Source organism: Cebus imitator, unplaced genomic scaffold (genome assembly GCF_001604975.1).
Source record: "Cebus imitator isolate Cc_AM_T3 unplaced genomic scaffold, Cebus_imitator-1.0 Scaffold379, whole genome shotgun sequence".
In the NCBI taxonomy this organism is placed as follows: domain Eukaryota; kingdom Metazoa; phylum Chordata; class Mammalia; order Primates; family Cebidae; genus Cebus; species Cebus imitator.
In genome coordinates this window covers 201,627-223,838 of record NW_016107694.1, presented here as the reverse complement: position 1 = coordinate 223,838, position 22,212 = coordinate 201,627, and the positions used below count along the sequence as shown (strand labels likewise).

The following is a 22,212-nucleotide window of genomic DNA, read 5'->3' as shown; positions in this document are numbered from 1 at the left end:
CCATTGCATTCCAGCCTGGGTAACAAGAGCGAAACTCCGTCCGTCTCAAAAAAAAAAAAAAAAAGAAAAAAGAACTAAAAATAACTTTTGATCCTAGTTTAATATGGAATTTAAGCAGAATTATTACCAATTTTAGATTTTTTTAAAAAACAAGTCTAAAATAAATGTACCTTTTAACATTGGGGCATGGAAGGAGTACCTTACTGTATATTTAAGTTCTTAAAATTGACTTTGTTAAAAAAGAGTTTTGAACCATTTAATAAGCAGACACTGTAAATATTCTCATAGTTATATGTCCTGCAAGAGCTGTGTGTGCATCATAAAACATCAAGAAGTATATTAAAAGTATATATAAGTACATGTAAGATTAAAGGTAACTGGATCTCTTTATAGTTTAAATTTGAATTTAATATGTTGTGACCGAAAGTGCTGTTTCAGTGTGTAGCTGTGGACATAAAACAGTTTAACTTAGATGCTTGTTAAGCATAGGTAAAAATAAGATATGCTAATAAGAGTAAATAACTTATTTGCTATCTATACAGTGAAATTATTTTAAGAAATTTGTTTGGTTTGATCAGCCTGTTTATAAACTACTTGCAAAAATCAAGTAGTTTATAAACTACTCATTTAATAAATGAATTTACATTTCAACTTATTTTGGAAATAGTTTATAAACAGGCTGATCAAAATCACATATGTATATATACATATATAGTCACATATATATATACATATATAGACTAATTTTCTTTTGGAAGTACGTAGACAAAACATTGAAAGTTTTTATTTTGTCAAGCTGAAAGAGACTTTAAATGAAAGCTGATTATTGGACACCTCAAGTTAGTTTCTTTTGAGTAGTGACTGCCATGTAGCAGTACTACTCAAAGATGTGACACTTAGGAAAAGAAAGTTTGAGCCCAGGCTGGGTGTGGTGGCTCACAACTGTAATACCAGCGCTTTGGGAGGCTGAGGCAGGCGGATCACCCGAGGTCGGGAGTTCGAGACTAGCTTGACCAACATGGAGAAACCCCGTCTCTACTAAAAATACAAAATTAGGTGGGTGGGTGTGGTGGTGCACACCTGTAATCCCAGCTACTTGGGAGGCTGAGGCAGGAGAATTGCTTGACTCCAGGAGATGGAGGTTGCTGTGAGCCTAAATCACACCATTGCACTCTAGTCTGGACAACAAGAGCGAAATTCCGTCTCAAGAAAATTTGAAGCCACCTGGCTCACGCCTGTAATCCCAGCACTTTGGGAGGCCGAGGTGGGTGGATCATCTGAGATCAGGAGTTCAAGACCAGCCTGACCAACATGGAGAAACCCTGTCTCTTCTAAAAATAGAAAATTACCTGGGTGTGGTGGTACATACCTGTAATTTCAGCTACTCAGGAATCACTTGAACCTGGCAGGCAGAGGTTGTGGTGAGCCGAGATCGCACCACTGCACCCAGCCTGGGCAACAAGAGCAGAAACTGTGTCTCAAAAAAAAAAGAAAAAATGAGCCCGAGAAAAGTTAACAGATGAAAAAGATTGGCAAAAAGAAAGACCTCTTTCAGGATTCAGTGTCAGCACATGGTTTTGGATAGCTTATACTCAACTTTATTCTCATTTCACAATCCCCAAATGTGCTAATCCAAACAGAATAAGGTAGGGATTAAAGAGAGAATCTTTAGGGGCATGTATTATCTGTGTGTAAACTGCCATATTATTTTGGGGCCATAATGATGTAAAGGGTCAGACTTTTAGATTTCTACAGAAATATTTCCCCAAAATTAGAAGGCTACAATAGAAATGCTGATTTTTTTTTTTTTTTTTTTTGAGACGGAGTCTCGCCCTGTCACCAGGCTGGAGAGCAGTGGCGTGATCTCAGTTCACTGCAGGCTCTGCCCCCTGGGTTCAAGTGATTCTCCTGCATCAGCTCCCTGAGTACCTGGGATTACAGGTACATGCCACCATGCCCAGCTATTTTATGTATTTTTAGTAGAGACAGGGTTTCACCATGTTGGCCAGGATGGTCTTGATCGCTTGACCTTGTGAGCCACCATGGCTGGCCTGATTTTTTATTTCTACCAGGTACAGCCAGTAAAAGGAAATGTCACACCACTATCTCCTGTCACCATCATTTCATTTAACAAAAGGATATTTTCACTCAAATAATTTGAAAGAACAGAATCTCTCACAATAAATTTTATTTTTTATTTTTTTGAGACGGAGTCTTGCTTTGTTGCCAGGCTGGAGTGTGGTATATTTTTTAAAAACCTAAACAGAACATCTAGAGTTGGAAATAAATTTTAAAGTACAATGATGGCATTAATAGTAGTTGAGGCACTGCACATGTGTGAACTTCAAGACAACAATAGAAACTCAAAAATGAGAACAGAAAGAAAAATGGAAAAATTGATAGAGCATCAATGACTGTAACAAGGACAATTGTTAGAGATAGAAAGAGTCTGACATACATGTAATTGGAGCCCCAAAAAAGAGAGAAAGGAGAGAACAGAAAAAAGATTGTAAAAAATGATTAGCAGAAAATTTCCAAATTTGATGAAAACTATAAACCCACATATTTAAGAATCCCAAGGAGAATAACCATGAAGGTAACCACACGAAGGCACATCATTATCACATTGTTGGCAACCAATAATAAAGAGAAAATCTTGAAAGCAGGCAGAGAAAAAATACACATCATGTACACAGTAACAGAGATAAGAATGACAGCAGACTTTTCATCAGAAACTTAGCAAATCAAAATAAAATGGAAAGACCTCTTTAATTTTTTTATTTATTTTATTTTTTTTGTTCGAGACAGAGTCATTCTTGCCGAGGCTGGAGTGCAGTGGTGTGATCTTGGCTTACTGCAACCTCTGCCTCCTAGGTTCAAGTGATTCTCCTGCCTCAGCCTCCTGAGTAGGTGAGATTACAGGTGCATGCCACCACACCTGGCTAATATTTTTGTATTTTTAGTAGAGATGGGGTTTCACGATGTTGGCCAGCCTGGTCTGAAACTCCTGACCTCGTGATCCGCCTGCCGCGGGCTCCCAAAGTGCTGGGATTACAGGCGTGGACCATTGTGCCTGGCCTGGGGAGACATCTTTAAAGTACTCTTTTAAAGAAAAGCTTACTGGGGCTGGGTGCAGTGGCCAACACGTTCAATCTCAGCAGTTTGGGAGGCCATGGCAGGAGGATTGCTTGAGTCCAGGAGTTCGAGAGCAGCCTGGGTGACATGGCAAAACCCCGTCTCTACAAAGAATGCAAAAATCAGCCAGGCATGGTGGTGCGCCTTGGTCCCAGCTCCTTGGGAGACTGAGGTGAGAGGATCACTTTAGCCCAGGAAGCAGAGGCTGCAGTGAGCTGTAATTGAGCCCCACTGCACTTTAGCCTGGGTGACAGAGCAAGACCCTGTCTTAAAAAAGAAAAAACAACAAAAAAAACGGAGGCCTACTGGAACTTGTTGCTGGCAGACCTCCACAAGAAATGTTCAAGTTGTTTAGGCAGAAGGCAAATGACAAAGGATTGAGAAGTGCTAGAAATGGTAACTATGGGAGTAAAAATGAGACTATATATTTTTTTCTTTTTTAATCTCTTTAAAAGATTATTGTATTGAAGGTGATTTCTAACAGGCACAGGATTTCCCTTTTTGTGTGATGGAAATGTTCTGCAGTTAGTGGTGATGGTTGTGCATCTCTGAATTAAAGAAATAGTAGCTTTAAAAAGATAGTTGTTTAAAACAAAAATAACAACACATTGTAAGTTTTGTAACGTGGGAGGAAAAGGTATGACAATAGCACAAAGAATGGAAGGGGATGGGAAGGGTATAAGAAACCTTAGGAAGGCTTATTTATTTATTTATTTATTTGACATAGTATCACTTTGTTGCCCAGGTTCTATTTATTTATTTATTTATTTATTTGACAGAGTATCGCTTTGTTGCCCAGGCTGGAGTGTGGTGGCACAATCCCTGCTCACTGCAACCTCTTCTTCCTCGGTTCAGCAATTCTGCCTCAGCTTTCCAAGTAGCAAGGATTTCAGGTATGCGCCACCACACCCAGCCAATTTTTGTATTTTTAGTAGAGGTGAAGTTTCACCATGTTAGCCAGGCTGGTCTTGAACTTGTGACCTCAGGTGATCCACCGACCTCAAGTGATCCACCTTCCTCAGCTTCCCAAAGTGCTGGGATTGCAGGGGTGAGCTACCATGCCTGGCAAAACCCCTAGTAAGGTTCTTAAGCTGTACGTGAAGTGGAATCGTCAAATTTATATCTAGAAAATTAAAACAATTTATGTTCCCATTTCAAATGTATGGGAGTGCCAATTTAACCGTATCCTTGTCCATATGTGGTATTCATTTAAAAACATTACCACCCAGATGTTTTTAAAAACTTGATTACCCTAGACATCTAATCCTCACAATGCTTGAAGGATACTTTATCTCTGTAATCTTTGAAATTCTATCAGAATCTCTTCGCTTTAAATTTGGGTAAAACATAAAATGTATACATTTATTTTTTTCCCTTTCCTTCTCTTCCTACCCCCTTTCTTCATAAGCATAGTTTTCTTCAGTAATTTCAATGGTTACTACTTCAGCTTCATTTGTTGTAGAAAGTGGACGTTTTGAAGACGCAGTCCATGTCTGTCTTATTCTCCATTGTATCATGGCTGTAGTGTACTAGATGATCGATGCTCGATAAATTTGTCAAAAAAAAAAATACTGTTTTCTTTCTGTACACAGTATGGGTAAGGTTGATCTACATATTTCTAACATTTTTTTCTTTCATCTTGTTAATCTATTTTGTCCTTTTGAGTTGTAGGATAATTCATTTACTGATTTTTTTTTGTGTTACTAATTTTTGTTTGGTTATATTTCATCTGCTACTTATTGCTTCTATTGCTGTTTTAAATTTGGCAAATCATGCTTTTCATCTCTGAAAATCTTTCCTTAGATTATTCTGATTTCATTTTTACAGATGCAAAATTCACTCATTCTTTTAAAATATTAAGCACATTGCATTTCATTATTTTTCTTCAATTTATACCAGATATTGTGAGACTGTCAAGTTTTTAAATCTCTTTTTCAGCTCTAGGGCATTTAAACTTTAATATTAGTGTGTTTAAAACTCCTTACGACTGGGAAATAAAAGAAAATGGAGTACCCATTTCTTCCTTCAATCCAGCCACCTCAACACATAATTAAAATGTGGTATTGGTGCTGGACACAGTGGCTCATGCCTGTCATCCCAGCACTTTGGGAGGCTGAGACAGGCAGATCCTGTGAGCCAGAAGTTTGAGACCAGTCTGGGTAACATGGTGAAACCCCATCTCTACAAAAAATTAGTCACACATGGTGGCCTGTGCCTGTGGCCCCAACACTTGGGAGGCTGAGGTCGGAGGATTGTTTGAGCTCAGGAGGATGAGGTTGTAGTGAGCTGTAATTGTACTCCAGCCTGGGTGACAGAGCAAGACCCTGCCCCTGCCCCCGCAAAAAAAAAAGTATCATGAAATTTTTATTAGTATAAAGTTAGGTCTAAGAGTTTTATTTGCAAAGATTACCATGTGGGAGTAATCTCTAGACAGTTTTGCCTTCCTGGCCTCTTTTGTAAGACCCCTCCAAAGGTGGAGAACTGGATCAGGAAAATAAGCAGAGCTTGAATACACACTGCGATTTTTGAGAGGACCATGAATTCAGAACTTGAAAGAACTGGAGTTACTTCTTTCCTTAATTACGCTTTGGAGTTTTGCCCTCGGGACCGAGAACTGAATGTGAGTTCCTCTTCCCTAGGAGTCCAGTCTAATCCTAGACATATGGTAATAAGCACAGTCAGTGTGACAGAAATTGGTGGTGTGAAGGTAAAGTGAAGGGACCCATAATTCATGGTAGATGTTTTCCACTGAGGGGCCAGCATGGGTTTTATGCAGAATGGAGGACATTTGAGATTTCATTTTGGGGGAATAGGAGACTGTAACCTGGAATGGATAAAAAAAATTAAAAGCAATGCTTACACTCAGGTTGGAAACCTTGAATTTGTACTGGTGCTAATTATGGATTTTTTCCTAGTAGTATTTACTGCCCCTATACAGGGGTGGAAAATGAAACTAGTGTATTTACTCAAAATAGGTGATTGGAAGGAAAATGGGACTGAGCAAAGTACTGCTTTATAATCGGCCCCAGATGTTGGGATAAGACTGCTAGAGACTCATTACTTTTCACATATAATGTGAAATTAATCATTAAAACTTTAAGTAAAAATGGAAGTTTTTGGCCAGGTGTGGTGGTTCATTTCTGTAATCCAAGCACTTTGGGAGGCAGAGGTGGGTGGATCACTTGAGGTCAGGAGTTCAAGACCAGCCTGGTTACCAACAGGGTGAAACCACATCTCTACTAAAAATACAAAAATTAGCCCAGTGTCTTGGCTGATGCTTGTAATCCCAGCTACTTGGGAGGCCAAGGTGGGAGGATCACTTGAACCCAGGAGACAGCAGTTGCAATGACACCACTGCGCTCCAGCCTGAGAGACAGAGCAAGACTTCGTCTCAAAAAAAGCAACCAACCAACCAAACATACATGGTATGTTTTAGCCCATTGTACTTACTCTTGTCCAAGCTCAAATTGTCCCTTTTATAGCCTGTAGTGCTACTTCTGCTTGGCTTTTGGGCCTTGTAACAATCCCGTTTATGCTTAGTTTCCTTGTTTTCCAGTGTGACACAATGTTCTTGGCTTATCTTGCATATTTGCTGCCCAGCTACTTTTCCAAGAAGAATGTGAATGTTTAAAACAAAAAGTTTCAGGGCCCCAGTCACACCCCAAACCAGCTTAATCAGAATCCCTGGTGAAGATAGGGCCTAGATACAAACAGGGTCCCCAGAGTGGAGTGCAGTGGTGGGATCTCAGCTCACTGCAACCTCTGCCTCCTGGGTTCAAGTGATTCTCCTGCCTCAGCCTCCTGAGTAGCTGGGACTGCAGTTGTGAGCAACCATTCTCAGCTAATTTTTGTATTTTTAGTAGAAACAGGGTTTTGCCATGTTGGCCAGGCTGGTCTCCAACTCCTGACCTCAAGTGATCCACCCACCTTGGCCTCCCGAAGTGCTGGAATTACAGGCATAAACCACCACACCCTGCCAGGATACAGTATTTTTTAAAAAGCACACCCAGCCTTGGATGGAAAACCACTTGAGGGAGAGTATGCTGCTTTATTGGGCTCTGTAAACACCTTATCTCTGCACAAGGCTGGGGCTAAAGCTCTCATTGCTACGTAGTGACCTTTCTTCCTCTCCTGCTTAAAGCTTGTTTCAGAATTTTGACCTGAATGCATCTGTGTTGAAAGCCAGGCTTGGTCAGTCACCCCAGGACTCTGTGTAGGTCCCTTTCCTTGCTTGTATGTTGAGTTGGGGCTCATCTTCGTGCCTCTGGGAAATAAATTATTTGATAGCTTGCTTAGAGTCTCTCAGTACTTTCCCTTGCCCTTAGAATGAATACTAAAATATGTGGCATGCAGTGTAGACTGTGCACAGACTTCAGTGTAGACTGCTTAAGCCCCCTCTTGGTTCCTGGAGTCTGCCATGCTTCCTTCTACCACCAGGCCTTTGCACATGCTGCTGTCTGCTGGGAATGCCTTGCCTTTCCTCATTCTTTAATTCTCCTCTACTCGTCTTTCAGGCATCAGCTTGACTGTCTTCCTTGGGGGAGCATCTCTGAACTTGGTACACCAGATCAGCACCCATGTGCTGACTTTGTCTCATTGGTAATATTTCTCTACCTTCAGGACACATATCAAGGCCCAGAAGTTGCAGTTTTGCATATGTTTGTGTGATCATTTGATGCATGTCTCTCTGGAGCCTGATTCTTTGGGGCCCACGTCCTGTCTCCACCACTTTTACCTGTGGGACCTTGAACAAATCATTTCATCTCTGGTCCCCAGTTTCTTTTAACTGCAAAACAGGGATAATATAATACTTTCACCTGCCTTGTGAGGTGGGGATGAAGATTAAATAGGGTAATTTGTGTAAAGCACTTAGAACAGAGCTAGCTATTAATAGTAGAGAATCTTGGCAGGTATTACTAATGATTACTGCAGTGGACCACAAGCTCCACACAGGCAGTGGTCATTTCTGTTTGTTTAGATTTGTATGCAGGGTGCTTGGCACATGGATGGTGCTCAGGAAATATTTGCTGGATGAATGAATGAAGTGGAGATAATAGTAATACCATGTTTATAGAATTCCATGAGGATATAAAATAATGCACATATATAAGTTCTTGGTAGCCTGTCTAACTCATAGTAGGTGGTCAATAACTATTCAATGCCTGAATGAAGAAAGTCGGGACAATAGTAATACCAGCTTAGGAGATTGTCGTAGGGATCTAAGGTAACCCTGTAGTACCTTGTAGAGTGCCTAGCACATAGTAGGTGCTCAGAAAATATTTGTTGAATGAATGAGTGAAGTGGGGATGATGGTAACACCAGCTCTTAGGGTTGCTGTGGGAATAGAGGATAAGGCAGGTCAATAGCTTGTTGTATTGTGGTTGCACCTGGTAGACACTCTGTTGAGTGAAATGAGAGGAGCTGCTATGAGTTTCTTTCTCCTGGGGCTTAGGAGAGAACCCTTTTGGGGTACAGAATGGTATGGAGCAGACACTGGTCCTCTTGAAGGAAGAATGGGCAGCTGATGACTACTTGCCAAGCTCTGACCTGAATGAAAAGTTGAATCATTCCTTTCCCTCTTCCTCCCTAACCTGTTCTTTCTTTCCACTAGAATCCTTGCCCAGAGTCCAGCACCTCCTTCCTGTCCAGGATCACCTTCTGGTGGATCACAGGGTAAGGCTGGGCTCCTGAGACCTCAGGGAGGTGGTGGGGAATGAATGAATGAATGAATGAATGACCATGCTGAGCTCCCTACTTGACTTCTGTCTGCTTCACTTTTCTGCAGAGTTGTCTTGAGTCTGCCTGTGCTGGCCATGTGGTCTCAGAGACATCAACTCTGTGCCCCACGTCCATCACCTTGAATGTGATAAACACATGAGCCATGAGCAGCTTAAATATCTGCAGAAGGCTTGGCCTGGGACAGTCATACACTGGACTGCTTTTGCTTTAGGTTCAGATTTGGGTTTTTATTTATTTATTTATTGCCTGGACATCATATTCAATCTGACAGATTTGGGTTTTTTAAATAAGTATAGTTACTATTGATATTGTTCCCCTCCCATCCCCCATTCTTTAGAAAAATAATACTGTCTCACTATAGGAAATGTTGGTTAAAAAAACACATGTGGCCGGGCGCGGTGGCTCACGCCTGTAATCCCAGCACTTTGGGAGGCCGAGGCAGGTGGATCACGAGGTCAAGAGATCGAGACCATCCTGGTCAACACGGTGAAACCCCGTCTCTACTAAAACTACAAAAAATTAGCTCGGCATGGCGGCGCGTGCCTGTAATCCCAGCTACTCAGGAGGCTGAGGCAGGAGAATTGCCTGAACCCAGGAGGCAGAGGTTGTGGTGAGCCGAGATTGCGCCATTGCAGTCCAGCCTGGGTAACAAGAGCGAAACTCCGTCTCAAAAAAAAAAAAAAAAAACAAAAAACAAAAAAACACGTGTGCAGATCAGTAGTAAGGAAACACCCAGAGGCAACCACTGTCACCATTTTAGTATGCCTCCTTCTGGTCTTTTCTTTTTGAGATGGAGTCTCACTCTGTCTCCCAGGCTGGAGTGCAACGGTGCGATTTCAGTTCACTATAACCTCCGCCTCCTGGGTTCAAGCGATTCTCCTGCTTCAGTCTCCCATGTAGCTAGGATTACAGGCGTGTGACATCATGCTTAGCTAATTTTTGTATTTTTAGTAGAGACAGGGTTTTGCCATGTTGGCCAGGCTGGTTTGAACTCCTGACCTCAGGTGATCGACCCACATCGGCCTCCCAAAGTGCTGGGATTACGGGTGTGAGCCACCATGCCCAGCCACCTTGTGGTTTTCTTTTTGTACATCTTTTTCTGCCCATTGTCAACATCTTATTGGGGATTATTTGAAGACTCTTTCTTCCACCCTAATATGCATCATCTTTTTGGGTTTTTTTGAGACAGGCTTTCGCTCTGTCGCTGAGGCTGGAGTGCCGTGGCACAATCGTAGCTCACTGCAGTCTTGATCTACCGGGTTCAGGGGATGCTCCTGCCTCAGCCTCCCGAGTAGCTGGGACTATAGGCACGCTCCACCATCCCCAACAGATTTTTGTATTTTTTGCAGGGACTGGGTTTCACTGTGTTGCCCAGGCTGGTCTCCAACTCCTAAGCTCACAAAGTCCTCCCACCTTGGCCTCCTGAAGTGCTAGGATTATAGGCATGAGCTACTGGTCCTGGCCTATGTTAGCCTTTTTTAATGTAAATTTTTTTAAAGTTGGCGGGGCATGGTGGCTCATGCCTGTAACGCCAACAGTTCGTGAGGCCAAGGTGGGAGGATTGCTTGAGCCCAGCAGCTCAAGATCAGCTTGGGCAACATAGGGAGACTCTGTCTCTACAAAAATAAAAAATAATTAGCCAGTAATAATGGCTCACACCTGAAATCCCAGCTACTCGGGAGGCTGAGGTGGGAGGATCACTCTGGGCCAGGAGCTGGATGCTACAGAGAGCTGTGATCATGCCACTGTACTCCATCCTGGGTGACACAGCGAGATCCTGTCACCAAATAATAAAGGAATGAGGCCCGAGCATGGTGGCTAATGCCTTTAATCTCAGTGTTTTGGTAGGCTGACAGGGCAGATTGCCTGAGGTCAGGAGTTTGAGACCAGCCTGGGCAACACGGTGAAACCTCGTCTCTACTAAAATACAAATAATTAGTCAGGTATGGTGGCATGTGCCGGTAGTCCCAGAGTTGGGAGGCTGAGGCAGGAGAATTGGTCGAACCCAGGAGGCAGAGGCTGCAGTGAGCCAAGAACCCGCTACGGCACTCCAACCTGGGTGACATAGCGAGACTCTATCTCAAAAAAACAAAAAAATAAAAAATGAATGAAAGAGTGAATTAGAGCCATCTTGATATTTTCCTCCTGAATCATCTTTTTTCCCCAAATCTTTTCTATGCACTCCCCAAAAAGAAAGCTATTTTTCCTTTATGACCCAACAGAATGAGCTATTATAACCTTGTAATATGTGCAAATGTCTATCCACATTCAGACATCCCCAGCTGTGTGGCTGCCTTCATTCACAGCGGGCAGTTGTGCTGGGGAAGGGCGCAGCATCGGCATGCGTGTGGAGTGAGTGAGTCCCGTCCTTCTCTTCTCATTGACTCATTGCCTAACTACCTTGTGTCTTGGCCTCAGGTTGATCGTCCGGGGCTACCACCAACCCCTGGAGAGCAGTGGCTTCTGGTCCTTAAACAAGGAGGACACGTCAGAACAAGTCATGCCTGTTTTGGTAAAGAACTGGAAGAAGAAATGCACCAAGTCTAGGAAGTAAGTGTGTTTCCTTGTGCTCTAGAATGCCCCGGTTTCCTCCTTTCTGCCCCTGTGGCCTGAATCCAGGCTGCATCCCTGGCAATGCTGCTTGTTACTAGCTTTGTGATTCTCCCTTCTCCTCCAGGCCTCAGTTTGTTTTTCTGCCAAATGGGGTAAAATCTCACAAGTCATTAAGGCAACTGAGTAGAAAAGAAGACAGAAGCTGGGCATGGTGCCTCACGTCTGTAATCCCAGCACTTTGGGAGGCCAAGGCGGGTGGATCACAAGGTCAGGAGTTTGAGTCCAGCCTGGCCAACATAGTGAAACCCCATCTCTACTAAAAATATAAAAATTAGCTGGGTGTGGTGGTGAGGGCCTGTAATCCCAGCTACTTAGGAGGCTGAGGCAGAAGAATCGCCCGATCCCAGGACGCAGAAGTTGCAGTGAGCCAAGATTGCACCACTGCACTTCAGCCTGGGAGACAAGTGAGACTGCCTCGAGAAAAGAAAAGGAGAGAGAAAAATGCTGCCAAAGCAGGCAGTTGATGTTGTTTGCCGTGGCACATGACTGTCCTTCCTTAAGTCAGTCTCACTTTTTCTGTCCCTTTCTGAGTGTCTGGCATCCTTTGTGTTCCTGCTGTTTGAAGTGTTTCTGTCCAACACACCCAGCTGACCATGTACATTTGTTTAGCCAAAGAAGCCCCATTTGCAGGTGATTTTGGCTGTACTGGATTTTAGACTCACCCTCTATGTAAGGCACCACCATGCCTGACTTATTTATTATTTTATATATGTATTTTTTTTTGGCACAGTTTTCATTCTTGTCACCCAGGCTGGAGTGCAGTGGCGCAATCTCGGCTCACCACAACCTCTGCCTCCTGGGTTCAAGCAGTTCTCTGCCTCAGCCTCCCAAGTAGCTGGGATGTGCCACCACACCTGGCTATTTTTGTATTTTGAGTAAAGACAGGGTTTCTCCATATTGGTCAGGCTGGTCTCAAACTCCCAACCTCAGGTGATCTGCCTGCCTTGGCTTCCCAAAGTACTGGTATTACAGGGGTGAGCCATGTGCCTGGCCTTTTTAATTTTTTTTTTTTTTTTTTTTAATAGAGACAGGTCTCACAATGTTGCCCAGGCTGGTCTCCAACTCTTGGCTTCCAGAGGTCCTCCTATCTCAGCCTCCCAAGTAGCTGGGATTACAGTTGCGATCCACCATACACATCTAAGTTCTGGTTTAAAACAACTCAGGCTGCCCTGGGGAAGGTGGATATTAGGGATGAGAGTGAAGGCAGATAGACCTGGGTGGGGACCTCAAGGCCTGTCCATGAAGTTCCTTCATGCCTCACTGGGAGCCTCCATTTTATTTATTTATTTTGACACAGGGTCTCACTCTTTTGTCCAGACTGGAGTGCAGTGGTGCCATCTCAGCTCACTGCAGCCCTCATCGCCTAGGTGGAGTGATCCTCCTACTTCAGCCTCCCGAGTAGCTGGGTCTATGGGCATGCGCCACCACACCTAATATTTTTTTGTAGAGATGGTATCATGCCATGTTGTCCAGGTTGTGCTTGAGCTCCTGAGCTCAAACAATCCACCTACCTTGGCCTCCAAAAGTACTGAGATTACAGGCATGAGTCTCCATTTATTACCCAGAGTATTTTCTGAAAATTCAGTGAGATAAATGCCATAATAAGCTGTGCCCTGGTCCTGAGCAAGTGCTGGGCAGGTTTTAGTTGTACAAGTTATATTTATTCATCTCTACACTTCCATCTTGCTAGGGAGGGTGTGGTGAGAACTGGCTCATTGGGCTTGAAAGCAGGCCACCTGAAAGGGGGCCGGCTCTGTGAGTACCTTGGTGTTTAGGGATGCTCAGCTTGGGGCCAGGGCATCATTTCCTAGGGACATTGACAGATGGATCGCTTGCTTTATTCCCAGAGGCATAAGCCAGATCTGGCACCTGTAGCCCCTGTGGAACTAGAGAGTGACAAGAACAACCCTGTCCTAGGCTGGAATTTCCTGGTGTGGCCCTTTACACCCAGATCCCTTTAGTTAACCGGAGAAGGGAATGCAGCCCATGCAGCTCTGGGCTGCTCAGGGACCACGTGAGGGAGGCCTGGGCTTGGAGGTCTGCATGGCTTCTTGGACCACTTTACAATCTTTCTTCACCCCTGAGTGACTTCATCTCAAAAGTCAGGTGTGCTGGGACACAGTGGCTCATGCCTATAATGAAAGCACTTTGGAAGGTGGAGGTGGGAGAATCACCTGAGGTCATGAGTTTGAGAACAGCCTGGCCAGCATGGTGAAACCCTGTCTCTACTAAAAATACAAAAATTAGCTGGGTGTGGTCACACTTGCCTGTAATCCCAGCTACCTGGGAGGCTGAGGCACAAGGAATTGCTTGAACCTGGGAAGCAGAGGTTGCAGTGAGCCAAGATCACACCACTGCACTCCAGCCTGGGGGACAGAGTGAGACTCTATCTCAAAAAAAAAAGAAAAAATGCGGGTGTGAGCAATCTCCCTGCTTCTACCTTTGGGTATGAAAACCCAGTGCTTCACTGGTTTGTGTGTAATGTTCTTTTTTGTGTATGGCCTCTTAGAGCTTAGGGCCATTTTGGATTGTGGTTTTTGCTGGAGTGACTATAAAACGCTTCTGTGAGTCTGGAAGAGTTTGGCAGTTTTGTTTGTGTGTTTTTTTGTGTGTGTTTAACTATAGATATAGTTACTATACAGCCAGCCACTCCCTTCCCAGACATCCACCCAAGAGAGCTGAGAACATATGTTTATAAAAGATTGATACAGGAATGTTCTTAGCTACTTTGTTTGTGATAACTCAAACTGGAGGTAAGCCAGACATCTATTAACAAGTGAACAGACAGATTTACCCATTATATGCATCTGCACAACTGAATTCTAAGTTATGTACAAGAATGAACCATTGGCTGGGCACAGTGGCTCATGCCTGTAATCTCAGCACTTTGGGAGGCTGAGGTGGGTGGATCACCAGAGGTCAGATTAAGACCAGCCTGGCTAACTTGGTGAAACCCCATCTCTACCAAAAATACAAAAATTAGCCATGTATGGTGGTGTGCACTTGTAATCCTAGCTACTTGGGAGGCTGAGGCACGAGAATCGCTTGAACCTGGGAGGTGAAGGTTGCAGTGAGCCGAGATTGTGCCACTGCACTCCAGCCTGGGTGACAGAGCCAGACTCTGTCTCAAAAAAAAATAAAATAAAATAAAAAATAAAAAAAAAAGGATGGTCGGGATGGCTCACACCTGTAATCCTAGCACTTTGGGAAGCCAAGGTGGGTGGATCACCTGAGCTAAGGAGTTCAAGACCAGCCTGGGCAACACAGTGAAACCCCATCTCTAAAAATACAAAAAATTAGCTGTGCAAGGCAGCTTACACCTGTAGTCCCAGCTACTCGGGAGGCTGAGGCAGGAGAATCAGTTGAGCCCGGGAGGCAGAGGCCACAGTGAACGGAGATCGTGCTACTGCACTCCAGCCTAGGCGACAGTGAGAATTTGTCTCTTTAAAAAAAAAATAAAAATGAGGCTGGGGACGGTGGCTCACGCCTGTAATCCCAACACTTTGACACTTTGGGAAGCCAAGGCGGGTGTATCACCTGAGGTTGGGGTTCAACACCAGCCTGACCAACATGGAGAAACCCCATCTCTACTAAAAATACAAAAAAATAATTTGAAGAGAAATAAAAGAGACAGGTTTCGTCAATGCACCCTGGTAAAGTTAAGGGACTAGAGTGTAAGAAGAATGTGATGTACAGGCAGAATGCAGGGGCAGTCGAGCTAGAAGTGATCTTAGGGAACACAGTCATGGAAGAGCAGCAAGATGCCATTTCTTGCTCAACTCCAGTCCTCTGGTAGCAGTCACCTGGAGGGCTGCTTGAACGTAACTCAGTGGGAAAGAATGCCATGAGTGACTGTGGGTGTCTGCTGTGCGTGTGAGAAGGAAGGGAAGGGCCCAGTATTTGACATGCTTGAGATCTAACCCCTTCCTTTTCCATATGACAAAATCTAAAGCCAGAGAGGTGAGCTAACCAGCTTTGGGGTCACACTGTGAGCTGGCAGTAGAATGTGGCAGGTGACCTGACTCTCAGAAGAACATTCCTCTAAGCCAGGGGCTGGCCAAAAATGGACTGAGGTCCACATATGGCTCATGAGCTCAGCATGGATTTCATTTTTTAATTTTTTTGAGACAGAGTCTTGCTCTGTTGCCCAGGCTGGAGTGCTGTGGTATGACCTTGGCTCAACGCGACCTCTGCCTCCCAAAAAGCTGGAATGACTGTCATGCTCCACCACGCCCAGCTAATTTTTTTGTGGGGCACAGCGTCTCACCCTTTTGCCCAATCGGGAATGCAGTGGCGTGATCTTGGCTCACTGCAACTTCCACCTTTTGGGTTCAAGTGATCCTCCTGCCTCAGCCTCCTGAGTTAGCTGTGACCACAGGTATGCACCACCATGCCCTGCTAACTTTATTTTGTTTTATTTATTTATTTTTTGAGACGGAGTTTCGCTCTTGTTACCCAGGCTGGAGTGCAATGGCGCGATCTCGGCTCACCGCAACCTCCGCCTCCTGGGTTCAGGCAATTCTCCTGCCTCAGCCTCCCGAGTAGCTGGGACTACAGGCGCACACCATCACGCCCAGCTAATTTTTTGTATTTTTAGTAGAGATGGGGTTTCACTGTGTTGGCCAGGATGGTCTCGATCTCTTGACCTTGTGATCCGCCTGCCTCGGCCTCCCAAAGTGCTGGGATTACAGGCTTGAGCCACCGTGCCCGGCCAATTTTTTTATTTTTAGTACAAACCAGGTTTTACCATGTTGGCCAGGCTGGTCTCAAACTCCTAGCCTGAAGCATCCCGTCCGAGTCCACCTCTCAAAGTGCTGAGATTACAGGTATGAGTCACAGCGCCCAGCCAGATTTCATATTTTTAACGGTGAAAAAAAAAAAACAGTATTGCATGACAGATGCTAATTCTGTAAAATTTAAATTTTAGTGCTTCTAAATGCATTTTTACAGGAACAAAGTCACACCCATCGATTTCTGTATTATCTAAGTCTGCTTTTCCACTACGCAGGAAGAGACAGGTATTTGTGACAATGACCATATGGCCTGGAATGCTGAAAGTTTCCAGAAAAAGTTTCTTACCTCTCCTTTCTTCCAGTGTCTCTTGAACTTTAATGTCCATACACACCACCTAGAGAACTAGTTACAATTCAAATTGTTTCAGTTGATCTGGGCTGAGGCCTAAAATTCTGCGCTGTTAATAAGAACCAGGTGAGGCCATGGCTGCTGGTCCACGGACCATACTTTGAGCAGTGAGGATCAACCCCAGTGTGTCTCTACATGTCAACCTGAAAATCACCAGCAGCAGTACCTGGGGGTGTGTTAGAAATGCAGATACTCAGGCACACCTAGACCTACTAAACTGAAAATCTGAGTGGGGCCCAGAAAGCTGTGTTTTGTAGTAACAAGCTATCGGCCAATACAGTGGCTCATGCCTGTAATCCCAGCACTTTGGGAGGCCGAGGCAAGGAGTTTGACACCAGCCTGGCCAATATGGTGAAACACCATCTCTACTAAAAATATATTTTAAATTAGCTGGGTGTGGTGTTGCATGCCTGTAATCCCAGCTACTCAAAGGCTAAGGTGGAAAATTCGCTTGAACCCCGGAGGTGGAGGATGCAGTGAACCAAGATCACGCTACAGTACTCCAGCCTGGGAAACAGAGTGAGACTCCATGTCAGTCAACCAACCAACCAAATATATTAAGCTATCCAGGTGATTCTGATGCAGGCTTGAATTTGAACACCATGTCTCCTGCAGGTCCAGACTCTGAGAGATTTAAGGTAAGACTAAGAAAATTCAGTGTCAGCCGGGCGCGGTGGCTTATGCTTGTAATCCCAGCACTTTGGGAGGCCAAGGCGGGTGGATCACGAGGTCAAGAGATCGAGACCATCCTGGCCAACACGGTGAAACCCCGTCTCTACTAAAACTACAAAAAATTAGCTGGGCGTGGTGGCGCGTGCCTGTAACCCCAGCTACTCAGGAGGCTGAGGCAGGAGAATTGCCTGAACCCAGGAGGCGGAGATTGCGGTGAGCCGAGATCGCGCCATTGCAGTCCAGCCTGGGTAACAAGAGCGAAACTCCGTCTCAAAAGAAAAAAAAAGAAAATTCAGTGTCAGCATGAGTATGCTTTCACAAATGCTGAAAAGGCTAGAACTTCCTTAAACATTCCACCTGCAACTCAGCTAACATAAAGCAGGTGGTAGTTTAACAGATAAGTTTCATATTTATAAAAATGTTTAATGCTGCTTCACAGAAAAATTTGTCAACCTGACCAAGAAGGAATAGTTGTAATGAGCACAACATTACAAAAAGAATGACACAGTTAATAATAAAAAGACAGAAAAGACATGGTACGTCATTTGAAGTCATCCTTCACCATTAAATGTTTTTAACTGTGCTTAAAAGGGAATTTCCATAGTCTATCTCTATATGGTCTCGTGATATGGGTCCAGCTTTGCAAAATGGTAAGTTGCACTGTCTTTTTTTTTTTTCAGATGGAGTTTCGCTCTTGTTGCCCAGGCTGTAGTGCAATGGCGTGATCTCAGCTCACTGCAACCTCTGCCTCCTGGGTTCTAGTGATTCTCCTGCCTCATCCTCCGATTACAGACATGAGCCACCACACCCGGCTAATTTTGTGTTTTTGAAGAGACGAGGTTCATCATTTTGGTCAGGTTCGTCTCGAACTCCTGACCTCAGGTGATCCACCCTTGCCTCTGCCTTCCAAAGTGCTGGGATTACAGGTGTGAGCCACTGTGTCCGGCCTGCACTGTTGTCTTTAAATTTTTCAAAGCCAGCTAGGCAGCAATAGACCTGTCACCGTACCCCAGGACAGGCACCAGAACACTCAGTGTAGCATGGATCATGATAGTAAAATACAGGGAACAACCTGTTTTTGCAGTGAATGGGAGAAAGGTAATTCCAGCAGGGCACATCCACATGCCAGACAAGCATGTATCATGAACACAAATGAAGGAAGCCAGTCATGGCAGCAGTGCATCTGCAGTCCTAGCTACTTGGTAAGCTAAAGCAGGAGGATTGCTTGAGCCCAGGAGTTCAAGGCTGTAGTGAGCTATGATCACACTGCTGTACTCCAGCCTAGGGTACAGAGTGTGACCCCATTTCAAAACCAAAACAACACCACCAAAAAATCAGAATGAACCCAGATGATATACTATTAACTACACAAAGAGAACTCCCTGTACAGTATGATCCCATTTAAATCTGTCAAAATATTTTTTTTTAAACCTATATGCTTATACATTGTCTTCTAAAAGCATGTACAAAACTGTCACTTTGGAGGAGAGGAACTGCTGGAAGAGAAGACAATATACTTCTTATATCTTTCTGTATGATTTGATTCTTTTTTTTCTTTTCCTACAGTAGATGACAAGTATTTGTTCAGCAGTTGCTGTGCATTGTTTTATGTACGTAGGATATAGCAGCCTACCTGGAGCTGACATTCTAGTGGGGAAGGGAAAGAAAAGAAAATATGTGTACTTTTAAAAATTCTTACTTTTAATTTATTATTATTATTTTTTGAAACTGGGTCTCACTCTGTTGCCCAGGCCAGAGTGCAGTGGCTCAATTTTGGCTCACTGCAACCTCTGCCTCCCAGGTTCAAAGGATTCTCATGTCTGAGTCTCCTGAGATTATAGGCATGCATCACCATGCCCAGCTAATTTTTTTTTTTTTTTTAAAGGAAAAACAGGGTTTTGCCAGGTTGGCCAGACTGGTCTGGAGCTCCTGGCCTCAAGTGATCCACCTACCTCGGACTTCCAAAGTGCTGGGATTACCGGTGTGAGCCACCACACCCAGCCCAAAATAAGTAAATTTTAGTGTGTGTTTAGACCATGCCATATCTGCGGTCTAACCACAGTTAACTAATGTGGTCCATGGGACACTTACAGTCCATACAGTACTTTGTGACCAGTTGGTGATAATATGAAGAGGCAGCACCATAATGGAGATCAACTATGGCACCAAGCATGCCATTCAGCTCAGCTCACATTTTTTTCTTTTTTTCTTACAATGCTTTCTTAATTCAGGAAGCAGAAGGCACTGGTTTCCATCCTGGCACAAATGCCTTAGCCTGCCATGTTGGCCAGGCTGGTCTTGAACTCTTGGCCTCAAGTGATCTGCCTGCTTTGGCCTCGAAAGTGCTGGGATTACAGATGTGAGCCACCGTGCCTGACTGCCACCTGCTGGTTTATAAAGGCCCCTGTGATTCACTTGCAACCAAGATTGAGAATCCCTGGTGCAGAGTGCCTTCCTGAGTCCAGGAATGATTTGCAGCGCCCACGTCCCTTCCAGGCATGTCTGTGTCTCCCTGTGGCTGTTTCTGTGAGACCCTGCATTTTCGAGTTCTGCTTTTATTTGTGTCACCTGAGCATGTTCCCACAGTCACCCTGACCATGCTGCCTGCTGCATATTGATCCCTTTTGTATCTTCCGTCCTGGGTCCTCTCCCATCTTTTCTGGGGTCAGTCCTTTCTTGTGTTACATTGTGCTGCTTTCTCTCCTGGCAGCAAAGCATGAGGCAGCCAGTTCAGAGTGGGGACTGTAGTCATCATCATCACTGAGGTATTGTGAACCAGGAAAGAGATATGATCTGTTTCAACACAGCACAGTGCTCAAGCACCCTTGATAAATGTTGACTGTCATTGTCATTGTTGATGTTTTGGTGATTATTATTGATGCTGGGTGGCTTCTTCCTGAGATCGGGGCAGATACCCAGCTGTCCTGTCCCTTGGTGTTCTTATCAGGGTCCTTCCCTAAGTCTGCAGCTAAGGCATCTGCCAGGGCTGGGGTCTCATCTGAAGACTCAACTGGGGAAGGGCGCACTTTGAAGCTCACCTCGTTGTTGGCAGTACTAGGTTTCCCAATTGTTGAAATACTTCCTTATTACTGTGGAAACAGCCAGTGCCCCAGGTACCTTTTACAATGAACTGTCTGGGGCTCTCTTGTGATCTGAGCACTAAAGGGGTCCCTGGGCCTCTGCCTGTTGGATGATGCCCTTGTCAGACTGGTTATCTATTTTGAATATCATCTCTTCTTGCAGTGCTTGGGAACCAGGGGGCTATGCCCTTTCCCTCTTGCAGTTCCTTGCATCCTGGTCCTGGGAAAGTGTGCTTAACACAGCAGAGATACTGTTATCTGGGCTGGGTTTTACCCATCGCTGCTGGTACAGGATGCTGGCTCGGGCCTAGTGCCCTCAGTGGATGGAGCGCTCTGCACAGCTGCAAAGCACTGTTCCTGCCCCAAGGGACTGAACTCCAGTACCACCTGCCTCTCAACCAGACAGCCTGTTTATGGCCTCTGCAGAGCAGGTCTACTTTCTGAGCATCCTGGCTGTCTGGTGCTCTGCCATCTCCTCCCTGAAGTGGCCAGTTTTTCTTGCCCTTGGTTTTAGCATCTGACTCATATAACTCCCCTCCCCTCCTTTGTCTCTTTTTGCCAGGGGTCACGGGCATCAGCGGTCCAGGGAAGGAAGCAAAGCAAATGGAGAATGGCATGCTGGTGACAGACAGTGCGGGGAAGCAACTACAGAAGTAAGTGGGTGGAGGTGGCAAGTATCCTTGTGTTTGATTATAGAGGACTTCCTTAGATCCCTGGGGATTTATAGCATGTGCAGTATGTTAACCATGCTAGATTTTAAAAACTGGCCAAGTTGGCTGGGCATGGTGGCTCACACCTGTAATCTCAGCACTTTCGGAGGCTGAGGTGGGTGGATCACCTGAGGATAGGAGTTCAAGACCAGTCTGTCCAACATGGTGAAACCCTGTCTCTACTAAAGATAGAAAAATTAGCCAGGCATGGTGGCAGGTGCCTGTAAATTCTAGCTACTCGGAAGGCTGAGGCATGAGAATCATTTGAACCCAGGAAGCAGAGGTTGCAATGAGCTGAGATTGCACCATGGCACTCGAGCCTGGACAACAGAGTGAGACTCCATCTCAAAAAACAAAAGCAAAAAACAGCAAAAGAACAACAACAGACATTGACAAAGAGCCTAAACATACCAGACCTTGGGGATTTGAGAAAGGATGGTGGACCTGCAGTTGCTATAGGGGTCAGAAGAGGGCAAAGACAATGTGGCCTAGCACTGTGCTTTGGTACATGTCACTTTTGCCATTGTTATCATCTTATACAGCTTGCATTCTAGTGGGAGATTCCAGACAGTGCATGAGCGCAGAAGGATGTAAGATTTTCGTCCGAAGTGCTAGCTTGGATTTGTGAAGCCCTAGGTCATGAAGCAGGAAGCCCCAGCTGCCCACCTGAATTCTAGATTTCATCCAGAGTTGGTTCTGATTCTTTCCTCTGCTGCTCCCTGAAAACCCACACTTGCTTTTGGATTTGAACGCCACTTCCACCTTACTTGGCCTTAACCAAAGACCTTTGCACAGATCTCATGGGCAAGGAAAGGTTACCCACCCCTAGGCCCTAGATCAAAGAGGGGAGGTGCTGGAGGTTCATTTGGTTTTCAGGAAGTGTTTTCAGGACACAGTTTTGGGGGTGCAGTGATGAATCACATGGGGCTCTTAACCTCAGGTAGTTTGTAATCTTGTTCAGTAGATAATTAGGTAGAGGAAGGCATAGAAAGTTCCATGGCAAAGAACCACATCTGTGTTTTGCATGGCCTCCATAATTTCTTTTTTCTTTTTTTTTTTTTTTGAGATGGAGTCTCCCTCCGTTGCTCAGACTGCAGTTCAGTGTTCAGTGGCACCAACTC

General features: G+C 44.7%; 1 protein-coding gene across 1 annotated transcript in view; it reads left to right on the top strand.

The window, feature by feature from the left end:
• Nucleotides 1–22,212, top strand: part of LOC108288596 — a 36,729-nt gene that overhangs the window by 2,415 nt on the left and 12,102 nt on the right. The window contains exons 2-4 of the mRNA XM_037731059.1: nt 8,747–8,808; nt 11,293–11,424; nt 20,944–21,034. Of these exons, the coding sequence (XP_037586987.1) occupies nt 8,747–8,808; nt 11,293–11,424; nt 20,944–21,034 (285 nt within the window). The remainder of the gene's footprint in view (nt 1–8,746; nt 8,809–11,292; nt 11,425–20,943; nt 21,035–22,212) is intronic.